At 44.4% G+C, this 23,896-nt stretch overlaps 1 protein-coding gene across 19 annotated transcripts in view; it reads left to right on the top strand.

Moving 5' to 3' along the window:
* The window catches only part of tanc2a (tetratricopeptide repeat, ankyrin repeat and coiled-coil containing 2a), a 1,428,811-nt gene that overhangs the window by 1,122,146 nt on the left and 282,769 nt on the right, over positions 1–23,896 (top strand). For all 19 annotated transcript variants that reach the window (XR_011937462.1, XM_072486954.1, XM_072486971.1 and 16 more), the window contains one exon: positions 14,383–14,516. Coding sequence is in view for 18 of the 19 variants with exons in the window: in XM_072486954.1 (XP_072343055.1) it covers positions 14,383–14,516 (134 nt within the window). In the remaining variant the exon portion in view is untranslated. The remainder of the gene's footprint in view (positions 1–14,382; positions 14,517–23,896) is intronic.

The following is a 23,896-nucleotide window of genomic DNA, read 5'->3' as shown; positions in this document are numbered from 1 at the left end:
TTATCTTCCGGAGCTGCCTGTGACTAATTCCAAATTAAGTAAAGTGATGCAAATTATACGAACTGGCCTGGAACAATTTTGTCATTTTAAAAAATAAAAATAAAAAAATTGCTAGTGCAAAATTCTCTTGCTTGTAATTTAAACTTTACAGGTAATTGCTGGTGTTGAATTCGCAATTCAAAATAATTTTTACTGTCGGCCAGTTTGTGCTGGTCAGCAGACCTGCAAAACCTAGCAACCTCTCTGTATGAAGTAAGCTGTAACGTATCAAAATACCATGCAGTATTGCTGCGTAATTCAGATATCATCAGCAGCAGCTGCGATTCATTAACATAAGTTAGCATTCCTCTTGTGATTGTAAATTATTTTTAACCCTTTGAATACCATTGACTTTCTGGAGAATTGAAGACCACATTTTACATTATCTGCTAAGTTATTTTCTTTACATTTTCAATATTGGGTACTGGGAGGAAGAATGAATAAACGTGATAAGTAAAGTGCAAATGAGTGAATCATGACCAAGATTCAAGTTCCATATGTTCGCTGATGACACCCAGTTCTATTTCACTACCTCTGTTGTCAGACTCTTGTTCAACATACCGTCCAAGATACGCTGAAATATCCTCCAGTTAAACATTGAGAAAACCAGATCTTCAATCTGCGCCACAAACTACATTCCATTGCCACTGATTTCTTCTTCCTCTCTGATCATGTCCCAGGTTGAGCCAGATTTTTTGCCATTTGACTTGAACCAAGCTTCCAAACACAGCATAAAGACTTCTGACTTCCACCATTGTATCACCTGTCTCCACCCCTGGCTCATACATCAGCTCCTGCTTGTTTTCCCACAAATCAACCTTTCCAATATACTTGAGACCAGCCGCCCATCGTCCAACTGTAAGGGCCCTACCTGTTGATTCCCTTATTTCCCATTTCTTTTTTGTGGTTGTCATTTTGATCCACGGCTATTTAATGGACTTTTGCCTTTACGTTCAGCAGACGAAGTGAGATACTCAAAGGTTGCAAAATGGTACACACTCATTTTGGGGATTTAGCTTTTCAACAGCAGAACTCAGACTTTCTGGCACCTGAGAGATTGGAGGGATTCGGTTCCATTGGGTGGCTGGTGACCAATGAATTGGCCAACGGTCGTATTCTACCCAGCGACAGGCGGTTGATGTGTTGGGTGCTCTGGATCCGTGGAACACATACAGGCCACCAACACTTAAAATAGTGCAACACTATTTTATTAAGTTAGAAACTGTTGAACATACTTTCACTGTGGGTTAACACGATGTTAGATTAAACTAAAGACCTATGCCTTGTCCTAACCAGTCTATGCACTCAGCACATGGTGAAGATCTGTGCTTCAAGCTGTAAACTCTGTCCTACTAGGAGGCTGCATCTCGAATGAGCGAGAACTCTGATGCCCCCTGTCTTTATAGTGCGTTTGCTCTAACTGGTGATTGGCTGCGGTGTTGTGTGTGTTGATTGTTCCTGCTGTGTGTCCATCAATGTTACAGAGGGATATAGATAAGCTGCAGAGCTGGGCTGAGAGGTGGCAAATGGAGTTTAATGTAGAGAAGTGTGAGGTGATTCACTTTGGAAGGAATAACAGGAATGCGGAATATTTGGCTAATGGTAAAGTTCTTGAAAGTGTGGATGAGCAGAGGGATCTAGGTGTCCATGTACATAGATCCCTGAAAGTTGCCACCCAGGTTGATAGGGTTGTGAAGAAGGCCTATGGAGTGTTGGCCTTTATTGGTAGAGGGATTGAGTTCCGGAGTCGGGAGGTCATGTTGCAGCTGTACAGAACTCTGGTACGGCCGCATTTGGAGTATTGCGTACAGTTCTGGTCACCGCATTATAGGAAGGACGTGGAGGCTTTGGAGCAGGTGCAGAGGAGATTTACCAGGATGTTGCCTGGTATGGAGGGAAAATCTTATGAGGAAAGGCTGATGGACTTGAGGTTGTTTTCGTTGGAGAGAAGAAGGTTAAGAGGAGACTTAATAGAGGCATACAAAATGATCAGGGGCTTGGATAGGGTGGACAGTGAGAGCCTTCTCCCGCGGATGGATATGGCTGGCACGAGGGGACATAACTTTAAACTGAGGAGTAATAGATATAGGACAGAGGTCAGAGGTAGGTTCTTTACGCAAAGAGTAGTGAGGCCGTGGAATGCCCTACCTGCTACAGTAGTGAACTCGCCAACATTGAGGGCATTTAAAAGTTTATTGGATAAACATATGGATGATAATGGCATAGTGTAGGTTCGATGGCTTTTGTTTCGGTGCAACATCGTGGGCCGAAGGGCCTGTACTGCGCTGTATTGTTCTCTGTTCTATCAATGTGTGTGTATCCGCACCTGATATACTGGTGTATATTATGACATTCCCCCCTTTTATAAAAGAATGTATGTGTGTGGCAATAAATAATGTTCCTAACTACGTGTGGGGTGCGAAGACATATTTACAGGACTACGTACATGAGAACTAAGCTATTTACATGGGAAGGTGCCTGGTGCAGAGAAGCAGTATGCAACAAGAATAACGAGATCAACACTATATACAAACCAGGGAAACGATCAAACAAAGCAACAAAACAATTCAGAAAGTCTATAAGTCTGCAAAGTTCATAAATTAAGTCTCTGAGGTGGGCGACGAATTCTGGTTGACCGCCTCAAGGGTGGGTGGAGAGCCATCGGTTCAGGAGCGGGCTGGACTGCGTCAAGAGTCGGGGGGATGCAGAGTGACAGGGAGCTCTGCATAGTCCGTGGCAGGGTCAGCAGGAGGGCGAGGCGACAGTGGATGATCACCTAGCGAGCGTGGAACGAGACGAAGGGCACGTCGATTGCGGCGCAGAATAGAGCCATCCGGTAGACGAACCAGGAACGAGCGGGGGGGGGGGGCACCTGCCAAAGGACAACAGCGTTTGCAGACCAGCCACCATCCGGAAGATGGATGCGGACGTTGTAATCTGGAGCCAGAACAGGGAGATCAGCTGCACGGGAGTAAGAGCCGCCTTGTGCTGTGCACGAGACAGCTGCATCCGGCGAAGGACCGGAACGTGGTCAAGGTCTGGGACCTGAATGGACGGCACCGTTGTCCTCCGGGTACGACCCATGAGTAACTGGGCTGGCGACAGGCCAGTGGACAGTGGGGCGGAGCGATAGGGCCAGCAAGGCGAGGTAGAAATCGGACCCAGCATCTGCAGCCTTGCATAGGAGCCGTTTGACTATGTGTACTCCTCCGCTTTGCCGTTGGATTGGGGGTACAGGGGACTAGATGTCGCCTGGCAAAGTTGGACCATTCCTGGCTGGCGAAGCAGGGGCCATTATCCGACATAACCGTGAGCGGGATGCCGTGTCGAGCAAAGGTTTCTTTACATGCATGAATGACTGCAGACGAGGTGATGCCGTGCAACCGTATCACCTCTGGGTAATTCGAAAAGCAGTCCAGGATCAGGACATATTCTCTACCCAGAGCGTGGAACAGGTCGATGCCCACCTTGGTCCATGGTGACGTGCCCAACTTATGGGGCTGCAGGGTCTCACGAGGTTGGGCCGACTGGAAACGCTGACAAGTGGGGCAGTTGAGCACTGTATTGGCTATGTCCTCATTAATGCCGGGCCAGTACACTGCCTCTCAGGCCCGTCGGCGGCACTTTTCCACGCCAAGGTGGCCCTCGTGTAGTTGTTCCAGGACAAGCTGGCGCATGCTATGCGGGATGACAATGCGGTCCAGTTTTAGAAGAACCCCGTCTACTACCGCCAGATCATCTCTGACATTATGGTGGCTCAAGGGCAGAGGCCCTTGAGCCACCCGTCCGTTAGCTGGCTCATGAAACGCAAAGGGTCAGCCGCCATCACGCGGCAAATTTGGACGAGACGTTCATCCGTGGCAGGTAGATTGGAGGCCGCGAATGCCACATGGGCGTCAACCTGGCAGACAAATCCCGCTGGGTTACATGGAGTGTTGACTGCCCTGGAGAGAGCGTCAGCAATGATGAGGTCTTTGCTGGGGTGTATACCAACTGGAAGTCATATCGCCGGAGCTTGAGAAGAATATGCTGGAGGCGAGGCGTCATGTCGTTCAAGTCTTTCTGTATTATATTGACCAGCGGGCGATGGTCGGTCTCGACGGTGAATTGAGGAAGTCCGTAGACATAATCGTGAAACTTAGCCACACCGGTCAGAAGGCCCAGGCACTCCTTTTCTATCTGCACGTAGCGCTGCTCCGTGGGGGTCATCGCACGTGACGCAACGGGGGCCCATGATGAGGCCTCATCACGTTGAAGGAGCACTGCCCCAATGCCGGATTGACTGGCATCGGTCAAAATTTTGGTCTCCTTTGCTGGATCAAAGAAAGCTAAGACCGGGGCTGTGGTCAGTTTTGTTTTGAGTTCTCTCCATTCGCGCTCGTGGACAGGGAGCCATTGGAAGCTGTGGTATGAGAGGCGAGGGTAGGGATAAATTTCCCTAAAAAATTGACCATGCCCAGAAATCAGAGGACCGCCTTCTTGTCCTCTGGTGTTTTCATGGCTGTGATGGCAGCTACTTTGTCCGCATCCGGCTGCACACCCAATTGGGAGATGTGGTCCCCGAGGAACTTGAGTTCCGTCTGACCAAAAGAGCATTTGGCCCTGTTGAGGCGTAGGCCATGCTCATGTATACGTTTGAATACGCGCTGGAGGCGACTACCATGCTCCTGCGGAGTGGCGGACCAAATGATTGTCATCGACATAGACGCGAACACCTTCAATGCCTTCCATCATTTGTTCCATAATCCTATGGAACACTTCAGATGCAGATATGATCCCAAACGGCATCCTGTTGTAACAATATCTGCCAAAGGGGGTATTAAATGTGCAAAGTTTCCTGCTGGATTTGTCTAGCTGGATTTGCCAGAATCCTTTTGAGGCGTCGAGTTTGGTGAAGAGCTTGCCGCGAGCCATTTCACATGTGAGCTCTTCGCGCTTGGGAATTGGATAATGCTCCCTCATGATATTGCGATTTAGATCCTTGGGATCAATGCAAATTCTCAATTCACCGGAAGGCTTTTTTACACATACCATGGAACTGACCCAGTCGGTTGGTTCCGTGACTTTAGAAATCACTCCTTGGTTCTGGAGGTCCTGCAGCTGCTGCTTGAGGAGCTCCTTAAGGGGTGCTGGGACCCTGCGAGGGGCATGCACCACAGGCGTGACATTCTGTGTTAATAAAATCTTGTAGGTGTACGGGAGCGTGCCCATGGCCTTGAAGACTTCGTGATGCTGGTTGATAATGGCATAGAGTTGCGCCCTGAAGTCGGTGTCCTGAAAGGCAGACACGTCAGCAGGAGAGAGAGAGTGAATTCTCTGAACTAGGTTCAACAGCTTGCATGCCTGCGCGCCAAGCAGGGAGGCTTTCGAGGAGATCACGATTTCAAAGGGAAGGATGGCTTTGTGTGACCTGTGCGTCACCTCAAGTTGGCATGAGCCACTGGCAGCAATGGCATTGCCATTATAATCTAATAGCTGGCAGGCTGATGGAAGGATGGCTGGTTTGACACGCAGGCTTTGGAGTTCAATGAGATTGGCGGAGGCACCAGTGTCCAGGCGGATTCGTATTTGGGACTGGTTGACCGTCAGGGTGGCACACCACTCATCGTCTGGATCGATGTTGTATATCGATAGAGGCTGGATTCTTTGCTTCGGGGACACCCTGTTTTTGGTAACGATACCGACTCGAAAAGACGCCTTCGGGTCCTCGTTGTCAATATTGGGTAGTAGGTCCGCATCAGACTCGGTGACCTTGGGTTGAATGGCCCGGACATTCCTGAGCGGCTGGCTATAGCGATATGAGTTGGCAGGCTGAGCTGCTCTGCATAAAGCAGCATAGTGGCCAAGTTTGCCACATCTCAGGCATTGTTGGGATTTGGCAGGGCAATGCCATTTTAAGTGGGCGGAGTTGCTGCACGTCATAGCGTCAGTACGTTCGCTGCGCCACCGCGCATGCGCGGTGCGGTCGTACATGGTGCGCGCCTGCGCAGTACGTTCGTCGCGTCGCCGTCCCCTCGTTTGGTGTGCACAAGCGCGGGAGTCCGCGAAATGGCCGCCCTCATCCAGGCTGAGGCCCTGGAGTTGCGCGATTGCTTGGACCCGTTCTGCCTCCTGGGGACCGTTTCAGCCGCTTGGATGTGGGAATATCAACTAGTGCCGTGTTCGTGTAGCACGCAGGTCTCGATGGCGGTCGCTAGGGTGAGCTGCTTTACCTTGAGGAGCAGCTGGCGTAGGGGGTCCGACTGAACACCGAAAACGATCTGGTCGCGTATCATGGAGTCGGAGGTGGGCCCGTAGTTACAGGACTGCACAAGGATGCGGAGGTGGGTGAGAAAGGGCTGGAAAGGTTCATCCTTACCCTGCAAATGTTGTTGGAATACATAGCGCTCAAAACTTCCATTCAACTCAATGCTGCAGTGAGTGTCAAACTTGAGGAGGACCGTCTTGAACTTTGCTTTATCTTCATCATCCGCAAAGGTGAGAGAATTGAAAATGTGAATGGCATGGTCCCCGGCCGTGGATAGGAAGAGAGCGATCTTCCTGGTGTCCGAGGCATCCTCCCGGTCTGTGGCTTCAAGGTAGAGCTGGAAGCATTGTTTGAATATCTTCCAGTTGGCCCCTAGGTTACCGGTGATGTGGAGCGGCGGCGGCGGGCAGACGCTGTCCATTTCGCAGGATGACAGTATGCTGGTGGAAGGCAGATCACTTGCAGGTAGGTCTAAGAAATTCTAATATCCCTCAACTCCTGGTATCATGATGTGTTGGGTGCTCTGGATCCGTGGAACACATTCAGGCCACCAACACTTAAAATAGTGCAACATAATTTTATTAAGTTAGAAACTGTTGAACATACTTTCACTGTGGGTTAACACGATGTTAGATTAAACTAAAGACCTATGCCTTGTCCTAACCAGTCTATGCACTCAGCACATGGTGAAGATCTGTGCTGCAAGCTGTAAACTCTGTAAGCCTCCTAGTAAGGAGGCTGCATCTCGAATGAGCGGGAACTCTGATGCACCCTGTCTTTATAGTGTGTGTGCTCTAACTGGTGATTGACTGAGGTGTTGTGTGTTGATTGGTCCCGCTGTGTGTCCATCAGTGTGTGTGTATCTGCACCATGATATACTGGTGTATATTATGACAGCGGTGATTAGCTCCTACCCATGTGAGATGGTTTTCAGGAAGGACAGTCAGGTCCTGGATTCTGAGAGAAGAAGCTGTGAGCTGCTCTCTTTCTCTCATTCACCAGAAATGTTGCCTACCTACTGTTCTCTGAACATACAGAGAAAGTTTCGACACCTTGATGAATCAACAGTGAACAAACACCATTACAGACTGAAAGCAAAAACATCCAACTGATGGTCTAAACTGAAGAAAGGTGTACTGGAAGGCATCCATGTGAAAAGAGATTTTTATCTTATTTTCTCTACACCCCTCTGTGTTTGTCTGACTTGCGTGTGTGTGTAGAGGGTAGGGTGAGTAGAGGGGAATTAGCACTTTCAGCAGAGGGGAAACGTTGAGTGAAAAAATTTAATTGTTGATGAAGTATGGCTGTCTGAGGATGCTGGAGCAAGCTATGATATAGGTTGTAAAGCATGAGGTTTTTAAAAATGTTTCCAATTAAGAGGCAATTTAACATGGCCAATCCACCTACCCTGCACATCTTTGGGTTGTGGGGGTGAGACCCTCGCAACACGGGAAGAATGTGCAAACTCTACATGGACAGTGACCTAGAGCCGCAGTTAACCACTGCACCACTGTGCCACCCCATAAAGCATTAGTTAAGAGCTGCAGTTTTCCACAAAGTGAGCTTACTGGTTCTTGGCTGAGTTAACAGCTGGAAGAATTGAACAAAAAGCAGGAGTTTCTTAACAAATGTGAACATAGAACATAGAACAATACAGCGCAGTACAGGCCCTTCGGCCCACGATGTTGCACCGAAACAAAAGCCATCTAACCTACACTATGCCATTATCATCCATATGTTTATCCAATAAACTTTTAAATGCCCTCAATGTTGGCGAGTTCACTACTGTAGCAGGTAGGGCATTCCACGGCCTCACTACTCTTTGCGTAAGGAACCTACCTCTGACCTCTGTCCTATATCTATTACCCCTCAGTTTAAAGTTATGTCCCCTCGTGCCAGCCATTTCCATCCGCGGGAGAAGGCTCTCACTGTCCACCCTATCCAACCCCCTGATCATTTTGTATGCCTCTATTAAGTCTCCTCTTAACCTTCTTCTCTCCAACGAAAACAACCTCAAGTCCATCAGCCTTTCCTCATAAGATTTTCCCTCCATACCAGGCAACATCCTGGTAAATCTCCTCTGCACCCGCTCCAAAGCCTCCACGTCCTTCCTATAATGCGGTGACCAGAACTGTACGCAATACTCCAAATGCGGCCGTACCAGAGTTCTGTACAGCTGCAACATGACCTCCCGACTCCGGAACTCAATCCCTCTACCAATAAAGGCCAACACTCCATAGGCCTTCTTCACAACCCTATCAACCTGGGTGGCAACTTTCAGGGATCTATGTACATGGACACCTAGATCCCTCTGCTCATCCACTTTCAAGAACTTTACCATTAGCCAAATATTCCGCATTCCTGTTATTCCTTCCAAAGTGAATCACCTCACACTTCTCTACATTAAACTCCATTTGCCACCTCTCAGCCCAGTTCTGCAGCTTATCTATATCCCTCTGTAACCTGCTACATCCTTCCACACTATCGACAACACCACCGACTTTAGTATCGTCTGCAAATTTACTCACCCACCCTTCTGCGCCTTCCTCTAGGTCATTGATAAAAATGACAAACAGCAACGGCCCCAGAACAGATCCTTGTGGTACTCCACTTGTGACAGAACTCCATTCTGAACATTTCCCATCAACCACCACCCTCTGTCTTCTTTCAGCTAGCCAATTTCTGATCCACATCTCTAAATCACCCTCAATCCCCAGCCTCCGTATTTTCTGCAATAGCCTACCGTGGGGAACCTTATCAAACGCTTTGCTGAAATCCATATACACCACATCAACTGCTCTACCCTCATCTACCTGTTCAGTCACCTTCTCAAAGAACTCAATAAGGTTTGTGAGGCATGACCTACCCTTCACAAAGCCATGCTGACTATCCCTGATCATATTATTCCTATCTAGATGATTATAAATCTTGTCTCTTATAATCCCCTCCAAGACTTTACCCACTACAGACGTGAGGCTCACCGGTCTATAGTTGCCGGGGTTGTCTCTGCTCCCCTTTTTGAACAAAGGGACCACATTTGCTATCCTCCAGTCCTCTGGCACTATTCCTGTAGCCAATGATGACATAAAAATCAAAGCCAAAGGTCCAGCAATCTCTTCCCTGGCCTCCCAGAGAATCCTAGGATAAATCCCATCAGGTCCCGGGGACTTATCTATTTTAAGCCTGTCCAGAATTGCCAACACCTCTTCCCTACGTATCTCAATGCCATCTATTCTATTAGCCTGGGGCTCAGCATTCTCCTCCACAACATTATCTTTTTCCTGAGTGAATACTGACGAAAAATATTCATTTAGTATCTCGCCTATCTCTTCAGACTCCACACACAATTTCCCATCCCTGTCCTTGACTGGTCCTACTCTTTCCCTAGTTATTCGCTTATTCCTGACATACCTATAGAAAGCTTTTGGGTTTTCCTTGATCCTTCCTGCCAAATACTTCTCATGTCCCCTCCTTGCTCGTCTTAGCTCTCTCTTTAGATCCTTCCTCGCTACCTTGTAACTATCCATCGCCCCAACTGAAACTTCACACCTCATCTTCACATAGGCCTCCTTCTTCCTCTTAACAAGAGATTCCACTTCCTTGGTAAACCACGGTTCCCTCGCTCGACGCCTTCCTCCCTGCCTGACCGGTACATACTTATCAAGAACACGCAGTAGCTGATCCTTGAACAAGCCCCACTTATCCAGTGTGCCCAACACTTGCAGCCTACTTCTCCACCTTATCCCCCCCAAGTCACGTCTAATGGCATCATAATTGCCCTTCCCCCAGCTATAACTCTTGCCCTGCGGTGTATACTTATCCCTTTCCATCATTAACGTAAACGTCACCGAATTGTGGTCACTGTCCCCAAAGTGCTCTCCTACCTCCAAATCCAACACCTGGCCTGGTTCATTACCCAAAACCAAATCCAACTTGGCCTCGCCTCTTGTTGGCCTGTCAACATATTGTTTCAGGAAACCCTCCTGCACACACTGTACAAAAAACGACCCATCTATTGTACTCGAACTATATCTTTTCCAGTCAATATTTGGAAAGTTAAAGTCTCCCATAATAACTACCCTGTTACTTTCGCTCTTATCCAGAATCATCTTCGCCATCCTTTCCTCTACATCCCTAGAACTATTAGGAGGCCTATAAAAAACTCCCAACAGGGTGACCTCTCCTTTCCTGTTTCTAACTTCAGCCCATACTACCTCGGAAGAAGAGTCCCCATCTAGCATCCTCTCCGCCACCGTAATACTGCTCTTGACTAGCAGCGCCACACCTCCCCCTCTTTTGCCTCCTTCTCTGAGCTTACTAAAACACCTAAACCCCGGAACCTGCAACATCCATCCCTGTCCCTGCTCTATCCATGAATTAAGGATAAACTCTCAATTCACTATGAGCCACATGATCCTCTTGGAATTAGTAGCAGGGCAATGTTGGCACAGGTCTATAATTAATTACTGATGTGCTTGTGAGGATCAAATAGTGAGAGGAAGGGCAGCACGGTGGCGCAGTGGTAGCACTGCAGCCTCATGGCGCTGAGGTCCCAGGTTTGATCCCGGCCCTGGGTCACTGTCCGTGTGGAGTTTGCACATTCTCCACCTATTTGCGTGGGTTTCGCCCCCACAACCAAAGATGTGCAGGGTAGGTGGATTGGCCACACTAAATCGCCCCTTAATTGGAAAAATGAATTGGGTACTCTCAATTTTTTTTTTTTAAATAGTGAGAGGTATAAGTCGACCTATAGAGACTGGGGTTATGATGTGCATGTAATTGTCTTGTGCACTCAATATTACATTGATAGTACTACTCAAGAACACTGTTCAAACTATTTAAATAACTTCATGTTTTTTTTTCTGATTTAATGTTAATGCTGCAGTTTTGTAATGGGTATATTCCCATAAAGGGTATCAGCCGTTTCACTCCTCCACATGAACTTTGCTTTAGCTCACATTGAATTCTTCCCAATATAGAATATTGTAAAATGGAACCTGAGTTTTGCAGTGCAGATACCAAGAAGGTACCGTACATCTAGTTATTTTTGGATATGGTAGCGAAGTGTCAACACACCTGTCATTTCTCCAATCTTAGTTTCCCTGCCTACAATCACTGACAGGAGTTAATCTTTTTTGTGTGCAGTACTTAATAGAAATCCACTGAGATGGACAGAAGAATAATGATATTTGCGAAAGCTGAAGTGCTCCCAGTTAGCCTGTTAGGAGCATATGACATCTGCTGCTATCTATTTGATTGAATCATCTGACTGCAAGAACATAGAACATTACAGCGCAGTACAGGCCCTTCGGCCCTCGATGTTGCACCGACCTGTGAAACCACGCTAAAGCCCATCTACTCTATTCCCTTATCGTTCATATGTCTATCCAATGACTATTTGAATGGCCTTAGTGTTGGCGAGTCCACTACTGTTGCAGGCAGGGCATTCCACGCCCTTACTACTCTCTTGAGTAAAGAACCTACCTCTGACATCTGTCCTATATCTATCTCCCCTCAATTTAAAGCTATGTCCCCTCATGCTAGACATCACCATCCGAGGAAAAAGGCAATCACTGTCCACCCTACCCAATCCTCTGATCATCTTGTATGCCTCAATTAAGTCACCTCTTAACCTTCTTCTCTCTAACGAAAACAGCCTCAAGTCCCTCAGCCTTTCCTCATAAGACCTTCCCTCTATACCAGGCAACATTCTGGTAAATCCCCTCTGCACCCTTTCCAATGCTTCCACATCCTTCCTATAATGCGGCGACCAGAATTGCGCGCAATACTCCAAATGCGGCCGCACCAGAGTTTTGTACAGCTGCAACATGACTTCATGGCTCCGAAACTCAATCCCTCTACCAATAAAAGCTAACACAGCATACGCCTTCTTAACAACCCTCTCAACCTGGGTGGCAACTTTCAGGGATTTATGTACATGGACACCGAGATCTCTCTGCTCATCCACACTGCCAAGAATCTTACCATTAGCCCAGTACTCTGTCTTCCTGTTATTCCTTGCAAAATGAATCACCTCACACTTTTCTGCATTAAACTCCATTTGCCACCTCTCAGCCAAGCGCTGCAGCTTATCTATGTCCCTCTTGTAACTTGTAACATCCTTCCGCACTTTCCATAACTCCACCGACTTTAGTGTCATCTGCAAATTTACTCACCCACCCTTCTACGCCCTCCTCCAGGTCATTTATAAAAATGACAAACAGCAGTGGCCCCAAAACAGATCCTTGTGATACACCACTAGTAACTGGACTCCAGTCTGAACATTTCTCATCAACCACCGCCCTTTGTCTTCTTCCAGCAAGCCAATTTCTGATCCAAACTGCTAAATCACCCTGAATCCCATGCCTCCGTATTTTCTGCTGTAGCCTACCGTGGGGAACCTTATCAAACGCTTTACTGAAAAAAACACCACATCAACTGCTTTACCCTCATCCACCTGTTTGGTCACCTTCTCAAAGAACAAGGAGTACAAATATAGAGCTGTCTCTAGCCTTCAATGCATCATCTGCCTTTAAGTGATACACCCCTTCCCCCTCTTGAGATGTATATTTGTGTTTATAGTATGTCTATATATTTTGTAGTTTTAGCTTCTAATTTTTCATGCAAAGTGCTCCAAATCTCCACAATGACTGACGTATTACTTGGTCCACTTTATTCATGATCTGGCCAGCGAATTGCTGGAAACTCATGGCCTGTTTATAGATGGCAATTATTTTGGCCATAGATCAATATCCTAATTCAGACATGAGGATAAAGGTTGAAGGCTGGGAAATTTAAATAAAATACATTATATTCCTTGCAAGCAAATTCTAAAGGGTGTTCGGTCATTGAAATACCCTTCAAAGATTTATATTTGATATAACTTGATTGAATACGGAGCCACGGTGGTGCAGTGGTCATCACTGCTTCCTCATGGTGCTGAGGACCCGGGTTAGATCCCGGCCCCGGGTCATTGTCCGTGGGGAGTTTGCACCTTTTCCTCATGTCTGCGTGGGTCTCACCCCCACAACCCAAAGATGTGCAGGGTAGGTGAATTGGCCATGCTAAATTGCCCCTTAATTGAAAAAAAAAGAATTGGGTACTCTAAAATTAAGAAAAAAACTTGATTGAATACTCCTGCTCTTGCTGGTAGTTAAACCCTGACCAACATCTATTCCATATGACCTGCCACATATTTTGCTGAGGCAGCCTGCCATTGGCAGACAGCGGGATCTTCTGGTCCGCTGTTGTCAATGGGGTTTCCCGTTTAATGCACCCTTCGCCGCAGGGAAACTTGAGGTGGGGGTGCACTGTTGGCAGGGCTGGGCGATCCCGCCTGCGTGACCAGCCAGTAAGTTCCAGCCATTGAGTGTAAGAAAGAAGTGTCCCACATTTGTAAGAGTGCTGAACCAGAACGTGCAGTTAAGATTCATTACTATGATTAATAAATGCAATGTTTAGGATTCTCTGCATCTGGCCTTTGCTGCATCTGCTGCAGGAGTTGAATAAACTTGGTTTGTTCTCACTGGAACGAAGGAGGTTGAGGGGCGACCTGATAGAGGTCTACAAAATTATGAGGGGCATAGACAGAGTGGATAGTCAGAGGCTTTTCCCCAGGGTAGAGGGGTCAATTACTAGGGGGCATAGATTTAAGGTGAGAGTGGCAAGGTTTAGAGTAGATGTACGAGGCAAGTTTTTTACGCAGAGGGTAGTGGGTGCCTGGAACTCGCTACCGGAGGAGGTGGTGGAAGCAGGGACAATAGTGACATTTAAGGGGCATCTTGACAAATACATGAATAGGATGGGAATAGAGGGATACGGACCCAGGAAGTGTAGAAGATTGTAGTTTAATCGGGCAGCATGGTCGGCACGGGCTTGGAGGGCCGAAGGGCCTGTTCCTGTGCTGTACATTTCTTTGTTCTTTGTTGAGTGTATGATGCTCACCATTGCTGGAAATGGGAACAGATAAGTGAAGCATTCCTCACTCACATAGCATGAAAAGAAAACAATATAGTTTCATTTCCTGGATTGTACAATTACAAACTTGTGTCATTATTTGTTCTCCTAATATTCTGGTATTCTTTTTGCTCCTATAGATGTAGAAGGTGGCAGGGATCTACCACTTACTCAGCCACCTCAGGCCCACCCCTCTATTGCCAGTGGGAGCTGCCCAAGCACACCTGAACTTCGCCGACGCCAGGAGGAAGCCATGAAAAGATTGGCCACACAGGTATAACGGACAGATGAAATGAGATGGAAATTGAATGCTGACTCAGTTGGAATGTTGGAAGTTTATTTTTCATATTATATTGACCACGGGACATTTGCCTGCTCCGGTTTTTATTAATTTAACAGCTGTTAAATGTCATTAGCTGGATATGCTTAGACTGGAAATGATTGCAATCAATAAGACTTGGCTGTTGGTCGATCATTTTAAGAAAATAAATTCAAGTTACAAAATATATTTTTGTTCTCTGATAGACTGCAGTATATTTTACATGACATAATAAATCCTTGTATTGACTTGAGCAAAATACCCTTTGGAGGTCACACAAATCCATTTGCCATCTTACACTTGTGTCTTGTTTTATCTTGCATGTAAAATAGCGCATGTAGATAGATTTACAAAATGTCAAATTATAGCATAATTTTTCACTCTGGAATGGGTTATATATTTCTTCTTGTTTTGTCCTCCCAGTTGCGCTAATATCATGTGCAATTCAATTGGTGGAGCTTGTTTTTCTTTTTGAAAAAACCTCAGCCCACAGCATCCATATTTTCATTAACCTACGTTTATTCTCCACATTTTGGTGTGATTTATGCGATGACCACGATAATGTAGTAGTATTATTGCGCTACTCTGTTGTGTAACAAGAATTTTCCATCTATGTAATGACTTCTTGCCCAGTTTTTGAGCTCCACTATAACTTGCAGTTTTATCTAAACTGCAGTCAATGCTCAGTACAAATAGACTACACATAGTAACCCACAACAGTTAGAGGGGTGCACAAAAGGTAATTTAACATTAAAGAGGCATAATTTTTTATTCCGTGCACTTCAATGAGGTATTAGTGAGTGAGTATAGTTGTTTCTGTTTGAAATGAACAGAGCATCTTATGATGCAATAATTGGCAATTTTCAATTTGGCGTAAATGAAATTGGTTAATGGCTATTGTTTTTCGGCCAATATGGATGACTACCCATTTTAAACATGGTTATTTGAAGTGGATATATGTGGTGTGGATGGTATTTGGAAATGATCGTCTCTCATCAATGTTGATGATGCTTTATGCTTGGACATGATTCTTCGAGTCCTATAAGCTTTACACTAATGCAACTATTTTGTGTGAACCTTATTTGTGTATGTTGATAAGGTATCCAACCTTTAAGGCACATTTTCCCATGGGCCCTGAGCCCGCTAACCTAAATTGGCTCCCAGTTGAGCAGTGCCTGAATTTAAAATTCTTTGTTTTCAGATCACTCCACGATTTCATCCCTCCCTTTCTCTGTCATTTCCTCCAACCCTGCAGCTCTCCAAAATATCTAGGTTCCTGTAATACTGCCTTGTTGAGCACCAACAATTTTAATTTCAGTTGTTCCCCCATTGGAGGCCATGCCTTCAGCTAAGCTTGGGAATTCCCACCCTAGAACTACAGCATGTCCAAAGGACATCTAACCTGCAAAATCTGTGCCAGGTCACCACGAGAGTAATTCACCAATTTCTAGCTTATTGCCTTTTTGATATAGCCCTACAAATGTTTCCTCATTAGATAATCTAGTTCTCTTTTGAAAACCATGATTGAATCTGTTTCCACCACCCTCTCATTGCATTCCAGATACTAAATAACCTGCCATGTAAATATTTTTTTCTCATGTTGCCATAGCTTCTTTTTCCAATTACTTCAAACCATTGTCTTCTGGGTCTTGATCTCTTCTCCAGTGGGAGCCCAGACCCCTCATGATTTTGAATACCCCTGTTATATCTCTTCTCAACCTTCCCTTCTCCAAGGAGAACAACCCCATCTTCTCCAATCTATCTATTTTTCTAAAGTTCTCCATCACTGGAGTAATTCCTGGGATTTTTTTTTTTCTGCACCTTCTCTAAAGCCTTTGCACCCTTCCAAATGTGTGGTGTCCAGAAGTGGACGCAATACTCCAGTTGAAGCCGAAACCAATGTTTCATACAGGTTTATCGTGATTTCCTTGCTTTGCACTATCTACCCCTATCTATAAAGCATAGGCTCACGTATGCAGTTGTAATCTGGGGGACACTACTATAACTCTTCTTTCATTCCGAAAAATTATTTCTGTGTTTCCTGTCACTCAGTCAATTTTGTATCCATGTTGTTACTGCACCTTATATTCCATGATTCCAACTTTGCTCATATGACTTGTGTGGCATTTTAGCAAAAGCCTTTTTGAAGTCCATATACACCACATAAGTTGCATTACCCTAATCAAAAATTCAAGCAAGTTAGTTGAACACTATTTTCACCTAACAAATCTGTGCTGGCATTCCTTAATATATTCCTTAATACATTTTCCGATGTAACTATTAATTTTACCCCTTGTTATTTCAAAAACATCTTCACCATCAAAGTTAAACTGACTGGTCTATAATTGGGTCTATAATTGCTGTGCTTATCCTTACACCCTCTTAGAAAGAGGGTACCATTTGCAATTCTCTAGTCCTCTGGCACCACCTATATCTAAGAAGGATTGGAATTATGGCCAGTTCCTCTGCAATTTCCATCCTTCCTCATTATTCTTGATCACATCTTACCTGGTCCTGGTGGTTTTATCACATTTAAATACAGACAGGTTATCAAATACCTCCTCCTTACCAACTTTAAACCCATCCAATTCCTCTACCTCCAATTTTACCATGACATGGGCAGCATCCTCTTCCATGGTAAAGCCAGTTGCAAAGTGCTCATTTAGCTCCTCAACCTGTTGCAACGCAAATCCCTTTTGGATCCCACTCCTTTTATCACCATTTTACCATTTGTTCAGCTGTAGAAAACTTTTGGATTCCCTTTAATGTTAGCTGCTAGTCTCTTGTCATACTCTCCTTTTGCTTCTTTGTTCTGTTTTATTCCCCTCTTTTACATTGAGTGTGATTATCGATTATATTATACATCTGACATATATCATATGCACCCTTTCTCTGCATTATTTCCCTGAATGGTGAAAGAGATAGATAGTGAGCTGTGGATTTGTTTGTCCTCCCTGCCCCCCTCATGGGAATGTACCTTGACTGTACCCAAACTATCAACTATCTCTTTAAAGGAAGTGTTCAGTTGCAGGTTTGTCTGACAATTTTGATTCCAATTTATCTGGGCCAGATCCTTTCTCACCCCATTGAAATTGGCTTGTCCCACTTAATTATTCTTGCTCTGTATTACTCTGGATCCTCATCCATAGCCAACCTAAACCTTATGACACAATGATCACTGTCCCTTAAGATGACACATTATCCACTTGGCCTATCTCATTTCAAAAAACCAGTGCCAATAACGCCACCTTTCTCCTTAGACTGACAACATATGATGTGGAAAGTTTCCTGAACACACCCTAGAAATTCTTGCCCTTCTCTGCCCTTTACACTACTCACTAATATCTTAAAATTGAAGTTCCCCATTATTTTATTTTTTTAAAATATTTTTATTCTCCTTTTTCACATATTCTCCCAAATTTGCACCCACCAACAATAAACAATAAGCAGTAACGAACATCATGTCAATCCCCAATCAACAACAACAATCCCATCCTCCCACCAACCCCCAAACAACTGCCTGCATGTTAACATAAACAAAAAACAAAAAGGAATCCGGTATCCACCCATAGTCACCATTAACACATACAGTCTCTCTCCCCCCCCCCCCCCCCCACCCCCACTAATGTTCGATTTTATCCAATTCTTGAAAGTGCACAATGAATAATGCCCATGAATTGTAGAACCCCTCAATCCTCCGCCTCTGTTTAAACTTAACCTTCTCAAGAGTCAAGAATTCCAACAGGTCCCCCTGCCACGCCAGGGCACAGGGTGGAGAGGTTGCTCTCCATCCCAACAGGATCCACCTTTGGGCGATCAATGAGGCGAAGGTTACAACATCTGCCTCTGCACCCGTTTCCCCGTTTCCAACCCCGGCTCGTCCGACACCCCGAATACGGCCTCCTGTGGTCCCGGGTCTCCCCCTCCCCCCCCCCCCCCCCCCCCGCAACGTTCACGCACATCTTCTACCCCCTCAAAGAGCCGGCTCATCCTCACCCTTGTGAGGTGTGCTCTATATACCACCTTCAGCTGTATCAGCCCCAACCTCGTGCACGAGGTGGAGGCATTCACTCTCCGGAGCACCTCACATCTGACCCCCTCCTCCATACCCTCTCCCAACTCTTCCTCCCACTTTGCTTTGACCCCTTCCAGTAGTGCCTTCTCCTCTTCCAAAATAGCCCCGTGTACCGCCGACACTACCCGCTTTGAAGTCCCCCATTATAACTACTCTTTAATTCTGCACTTTCCTTCTACATTTATTCCTGTACAATGTTCCCAATAGTTTAGTGGTCTATATAGTACATTGACCAATCTCATGGAACCTTTATTGTTTCTTAGCCATAGCCAAGTAGACCTCTCTGGGTCATCCTCTCTTTCCAGCAATGTAATGTTCTTCCTACCAAAATAATATTTCCAACCCTCCTTCTCCTTCCTTATCTCTCCTGAACATCCTGTACCCAGGAATATTTTGTACCCAGGTCTGTCCCCCTTTGCCTCTCTTCAAAACACTCCATAAAGCCTACACCTCCAACCAAACTTTAGTTTTTTCCAACCCTTGTGATTTTTCTCAAGACATTTTACTACGTTAAAGGCATAGAACATAGAACATTACAGAGTAGTACAGGCCCTTCGGCCGTCGATGTTGCGCCGACCTGTGAAACCACTCTAAAGCCCATCTACACTATTCCCTTATCGGTGAGGGGTGCTGTCACCGGGAAATCCCGTTGACAATGGTGGGGTCAGTTGATCCCATTTGGCTGGTCACCGCCGCCACCGAAAAACACGTGGGGGGGTGGTCGGTAAATCCCACCCTTTATTATTTTTAAAAACTCAATGGAACTTTTACTCTTTGAATTTGGTAATATTTCATAATTATGAATGGCCTAATTTAAAATTAGTTTGATGACTCGTCTAAGTTTAAAAATAGGGAACAGAATAAATGTTACTTTATTTAATAGTTTCCATGAAATGCTTAAAAGACATTTTTATTTCAGAAATTATTCAATCCATAATGTCATTTCAATATCTAATTATCTGTTGGTAAAGATTAATAATGGAAAGCCATTTTGAAAGGGAATCTAAATTGGCCTTTGTGCAGAATATTTTTTGTTTACATTATTAAACATCAGTCATTCGTGATCGGACAGCAAGTGACATGGACATCCTACGAGAAGCATCTTACTAAAGTCACTTGCTTTGTATCCTATTGGGCAGTAAAGAACTAGGTAACCCCTGCCTATTAGTCCAGTTTGTAAAGTTAAAAAAAATATTTTGGGAATAATAGCAATGAGGATAGAAACCAAAGGTTATGAATCAACTTCCACAATCCACCAATAGATGCGCATGTGAGACAGCCCAATAACTCTTTCTTTTGTGCCCTGAGTGTGGGAAGAATCCCAAGGTAATTCACAGACGAGAAACAGATTATGCACATTCATAGCGTTAGGAGAGTTGACTTAAAGCATGGGCAAAAATATATGAGACATTAAAACTGGGTAGGGAAGAAACAAAGACAAAGGAAGGTATTCCAAAGAATGAGCTCATGCAACTGAAAGCTATTGCCATTAATGATCAGGAAATGAAAAGTGAGGTGGTACAGGAAGCTTGAGTTTAAAGACCGAAGTGAAATGCAGTAGAATAAGGCCATTGAGGCATTCATAAGTAAAAACCGTTCTGAGGGGTGGGAAGACTACCCTAAATGCCTTTAGACTGTGCGAGGAAACCAGAGCTCCCAGAGGAAACCCATGAAGACACGGGGAGAATGTACAAACTTCACACAGTCACCCAAGGTTGGAATTGAATCCTAGTCCCTGGCGCTGTGAGGCAACAGTGCTAACCACTGTGCTGCCCCTTGAGGATATTGTAGTTGACAATGTTCATAAAATAATACAAGGATTACAGCACAGAAAGAGGATGTTCGTTCCATTGAATCTGTGCCAGGTCTCTGCAAGAGCGGTTTAGCTAGTCCCACTCTCCCCTCCTTCCCTGTAGCAGTGCAAACTTTTTCTCGAAAGTGCTTCTCTAATTTCCTTTTGACAGCCTCAATTGAAACTGCCTTCATCCCTACAGGCAGTGCATTCTAACTACTCGCTGCATAAAAAGATATTCCTCATGAGCAGCACAGTGGTAGCACTGCTGCCTCACAACATCCGGGATCCATGCTCCATTCTGACCTTGGGTGACTGTTGGTCTGTAGTTTGTACATTCTCCTTGCGGCTGTGTGGGTTTCCTCTGGGAGCTCTGCCTGTAACAAAACGTATTTAAGTTGTTTTTCAAAACCACTTAAAAAAAGCTAGAGGACAAATTTCAGAGACTTTATTGCAGTAAAATTTATTTTATAAAAATATTTTTTAAACTGAAAAGGGAGAAATGGGATTGAGCTAAAAGGATAAACACCAAAGCCTTTTAAATATTATCCTATTTGTTTGCTGATTAGAAAATATAAACATTCTAATTCTCACAGTAGAGAATTCCAAACTGAAGAATTTAAATAAAGAGAGAGTGTTTCCAATGGCTGAATGTTGATAACTATTTAAGTTGTTTAGCAAATGATTCAAAGGAGACAAAGGAAAATTGTTTATACACAGTTAAAATTTGGAATGCATTGCCTGATAGGGTGTTGAATACAGATTCAAAACAGCTCTCAAAAAATAATTGTATAAATATTCAAAGGGGGAAATAATTACAGGAATATGGGGAAAGGACTGCAAGTTAGACTACCTGGGTTGATCTTTGACAGAACCATTGCAGTCCTGATGGATTGGCAGACTCCTGTGCTATTCTATCATTGTTGAATGCTAACTATTAAAGAGTGAGAATTAGTCTCTCTCTTGCGTTCTCACTCTCTCACCCAATGTCCCCCCCATCCCTTCACAACTTAAACATGAAATGCATCAGTGAAACATCATATTCCACTTTTCAGGATGCTCTGCAAACACTCCCCACCAGACAAATACAAGTAGCTTTTCTATTCCTAAAATTTCAAATTTTGATTAATAAATCTACCACAAAGTTTGAGTAGTGCGGTATTTCTCTAAATTAGCAAATCCCTTCAAGTACAACCTACACAACTTGTACTTAAGGTTCTGATGTAACTGCTCTATTTTACTGACATTTCACTTCGCTCATGCTGTGGTGATTGATACCACTCACTATTTACACAAAGAAAGCATCTGAGAAGTGGGGAATTACATATAGTGAAGAATGATGATGCTAATTGTGATAGTTTTGCAGGAGAGAAACGCTGGGTACGTACGTGGAGTTCTAAGACCAATTCAAACTCGTTTAATCTGGTTTGATTTATATACATACATAGACAAATGGTCGCAAGAGTGTGCTGTATGACACTAATTTTTGCTAACTATATTTTATTTTTTAAAGCTGTTCTTGATGGTGAGACTTTCACCCTCAAAAGAATTGACAGGCTTTATTTAGATCATATTCTGTATTAACGTTAGTGAATGAGGGGAGAAACCATGTTACGTCAATGAAACCCCTGGTTACAGGCCATTTTCGAAATCATATTCTCTGCCTCTTGCAAGCATTTATATTAATGAAACACAGGTTAATTATAGACCAGTGTGTGATGTGCTATACATTGTATTGTAGACTGATAAAATGTAGATTTGCTGGCTCACTTTGTTTTCTTGATCGACAATAGAGTAAAATTAGCAAACAACTCTCTTAGACACCACCTGCTGGCATGTAGGAGAGTAGCACCAACAGAGTGCTATCTGTTCTATGTCAATTCAAATATGAACTGAATCACCAGAAACTGCTGTCTTTTTGTTTTATTGATCATTGTCTAAAATAAAATAACTTCACATTTTTAGACAATTATTTTTAATGTTGCTTTCAGTACAGACTGAGGAAATCTTGTTTCTATTTTGAATAAAAGAGAGATCTTATGGAGCTGATTTCTTCAGTTTAGAATTCACGAGAAAAATCCTGGTCCCAAAAGTAACAAGTATCAAACAAGCTGAATTGAAACAAATGCTCTGAGGAAACCCACAATCCTCACTCTTACAGCACCCTCTCATCAATTCAAACACCTATTTGTTGTTCTGACAGTATGCCTGGACCAATTTTATGCATGTTGCTCTGTACAGATTAATCTTTTACTTCTATCCCTGAATTGCAGACAAGAGCTGAAAATCATGGCTGACCTTGGATTAGTCATTGTGATAGACCAGCACAGTAGTAAGATGAAAAGAATAGTTACACTACAGACAAATGCTATTGTTAAAAGTTTGATTTTGATCACCACTTATTTGGATCAATAAAATATTTCTTTATATTCAAAATGTAATTTTCTAAGAATATTTGGGGTCTCTTTGAAGTCATGTAGCAAAATCTTCCCAGTTTGGGAAAAATAAAATGAGGAACAATGGGATGCATTGTTGTATCGTTTACCAGTAACCAGCTGTCAGTTGTCATTTGTTTCTTTAAGATAGGTAGTAGATAGGATAATTCTCTTGAAAAATGTTGACTGTACAAGCACTTTTCTTAGAACATAGAACAAAGAACATTACAGCGCAGTACAGGCCCTTCGGCCCTCGATGTTGCGCCGACCTGTGAAAGCACTCTAAAGCCCATCTACACTATTCCCTTATTGTCCATATGTCTATCCAATGACCATTTGAATGTCCTTAGTGTTGGCGAGTCCACTACTGTTGCAGGCAGGGCATTCCACGTCCCTACCACTCTGAGTAAAGAACCTACCTCTGACATCTGTCTTGTATCTATCTCCCCTCAATTTAAAGCTATGTCCCCTCGTGCTAGACATCACCATCCGAGGAAAAAGGCTCTCACTGTCCACCCTATCCAATCCTCTGATCATCTTGTATGCCTCAATTAAGTCACCTCTTAACCTTCTTCTCTCTAACGAAAACAGCCTCAAGTCCCTCAGCCTTTCCTCATAAGATCTTCCCTCCATACCAGGCAACATTCTGGTAAATCTCCTCTGCACCCTTTCCAATGCTTCCACATCCGTCCTATAATGCGGCGACCAGAATTGCACGCAATGCTCCAAATGCGGCCGCACCAGAGTGTTGTATAGCTGCAACATGACCTCATGGCTCCTAAACTCAATCCCTCTACCAATAAAAGCTAACACACCGTATGCTTTCTTAACAACCCTCTCAACCTGGGTGGCAACTTTCAGGGATCTATGTACATGGACACCGAGATCTCTCTGCTCATCCACACTGCCAAGAATCTTACCATTAGCCCAGTACTCTGTCTTCCTGTTATTCCTTCCAAAATGAATCACCTCACACTTTTCTGCATTAAACTCAATTTGCCACCTCTCAGCCCAGCGCTGCAGCTTATCTATG

Source organism: Scyliorhinus torazame, chromosome 21, assembly GCF_047496885.1.
Source record: "Scyliorhinus torazame isolate Kashiwa2021f chromosome 21, sScyTor2.1, whole genome shotgun sequence".
NCBI lineage: Eukaryota > Metazoa > Chordata > Chondrichthyes > Carcharhiniformes > Scyliorhinidae > Scyliorhinus > Scyliorhinus torazame.
This window is presented reverse-complemented; position numbering and strand designations above follow the sequence as displayed.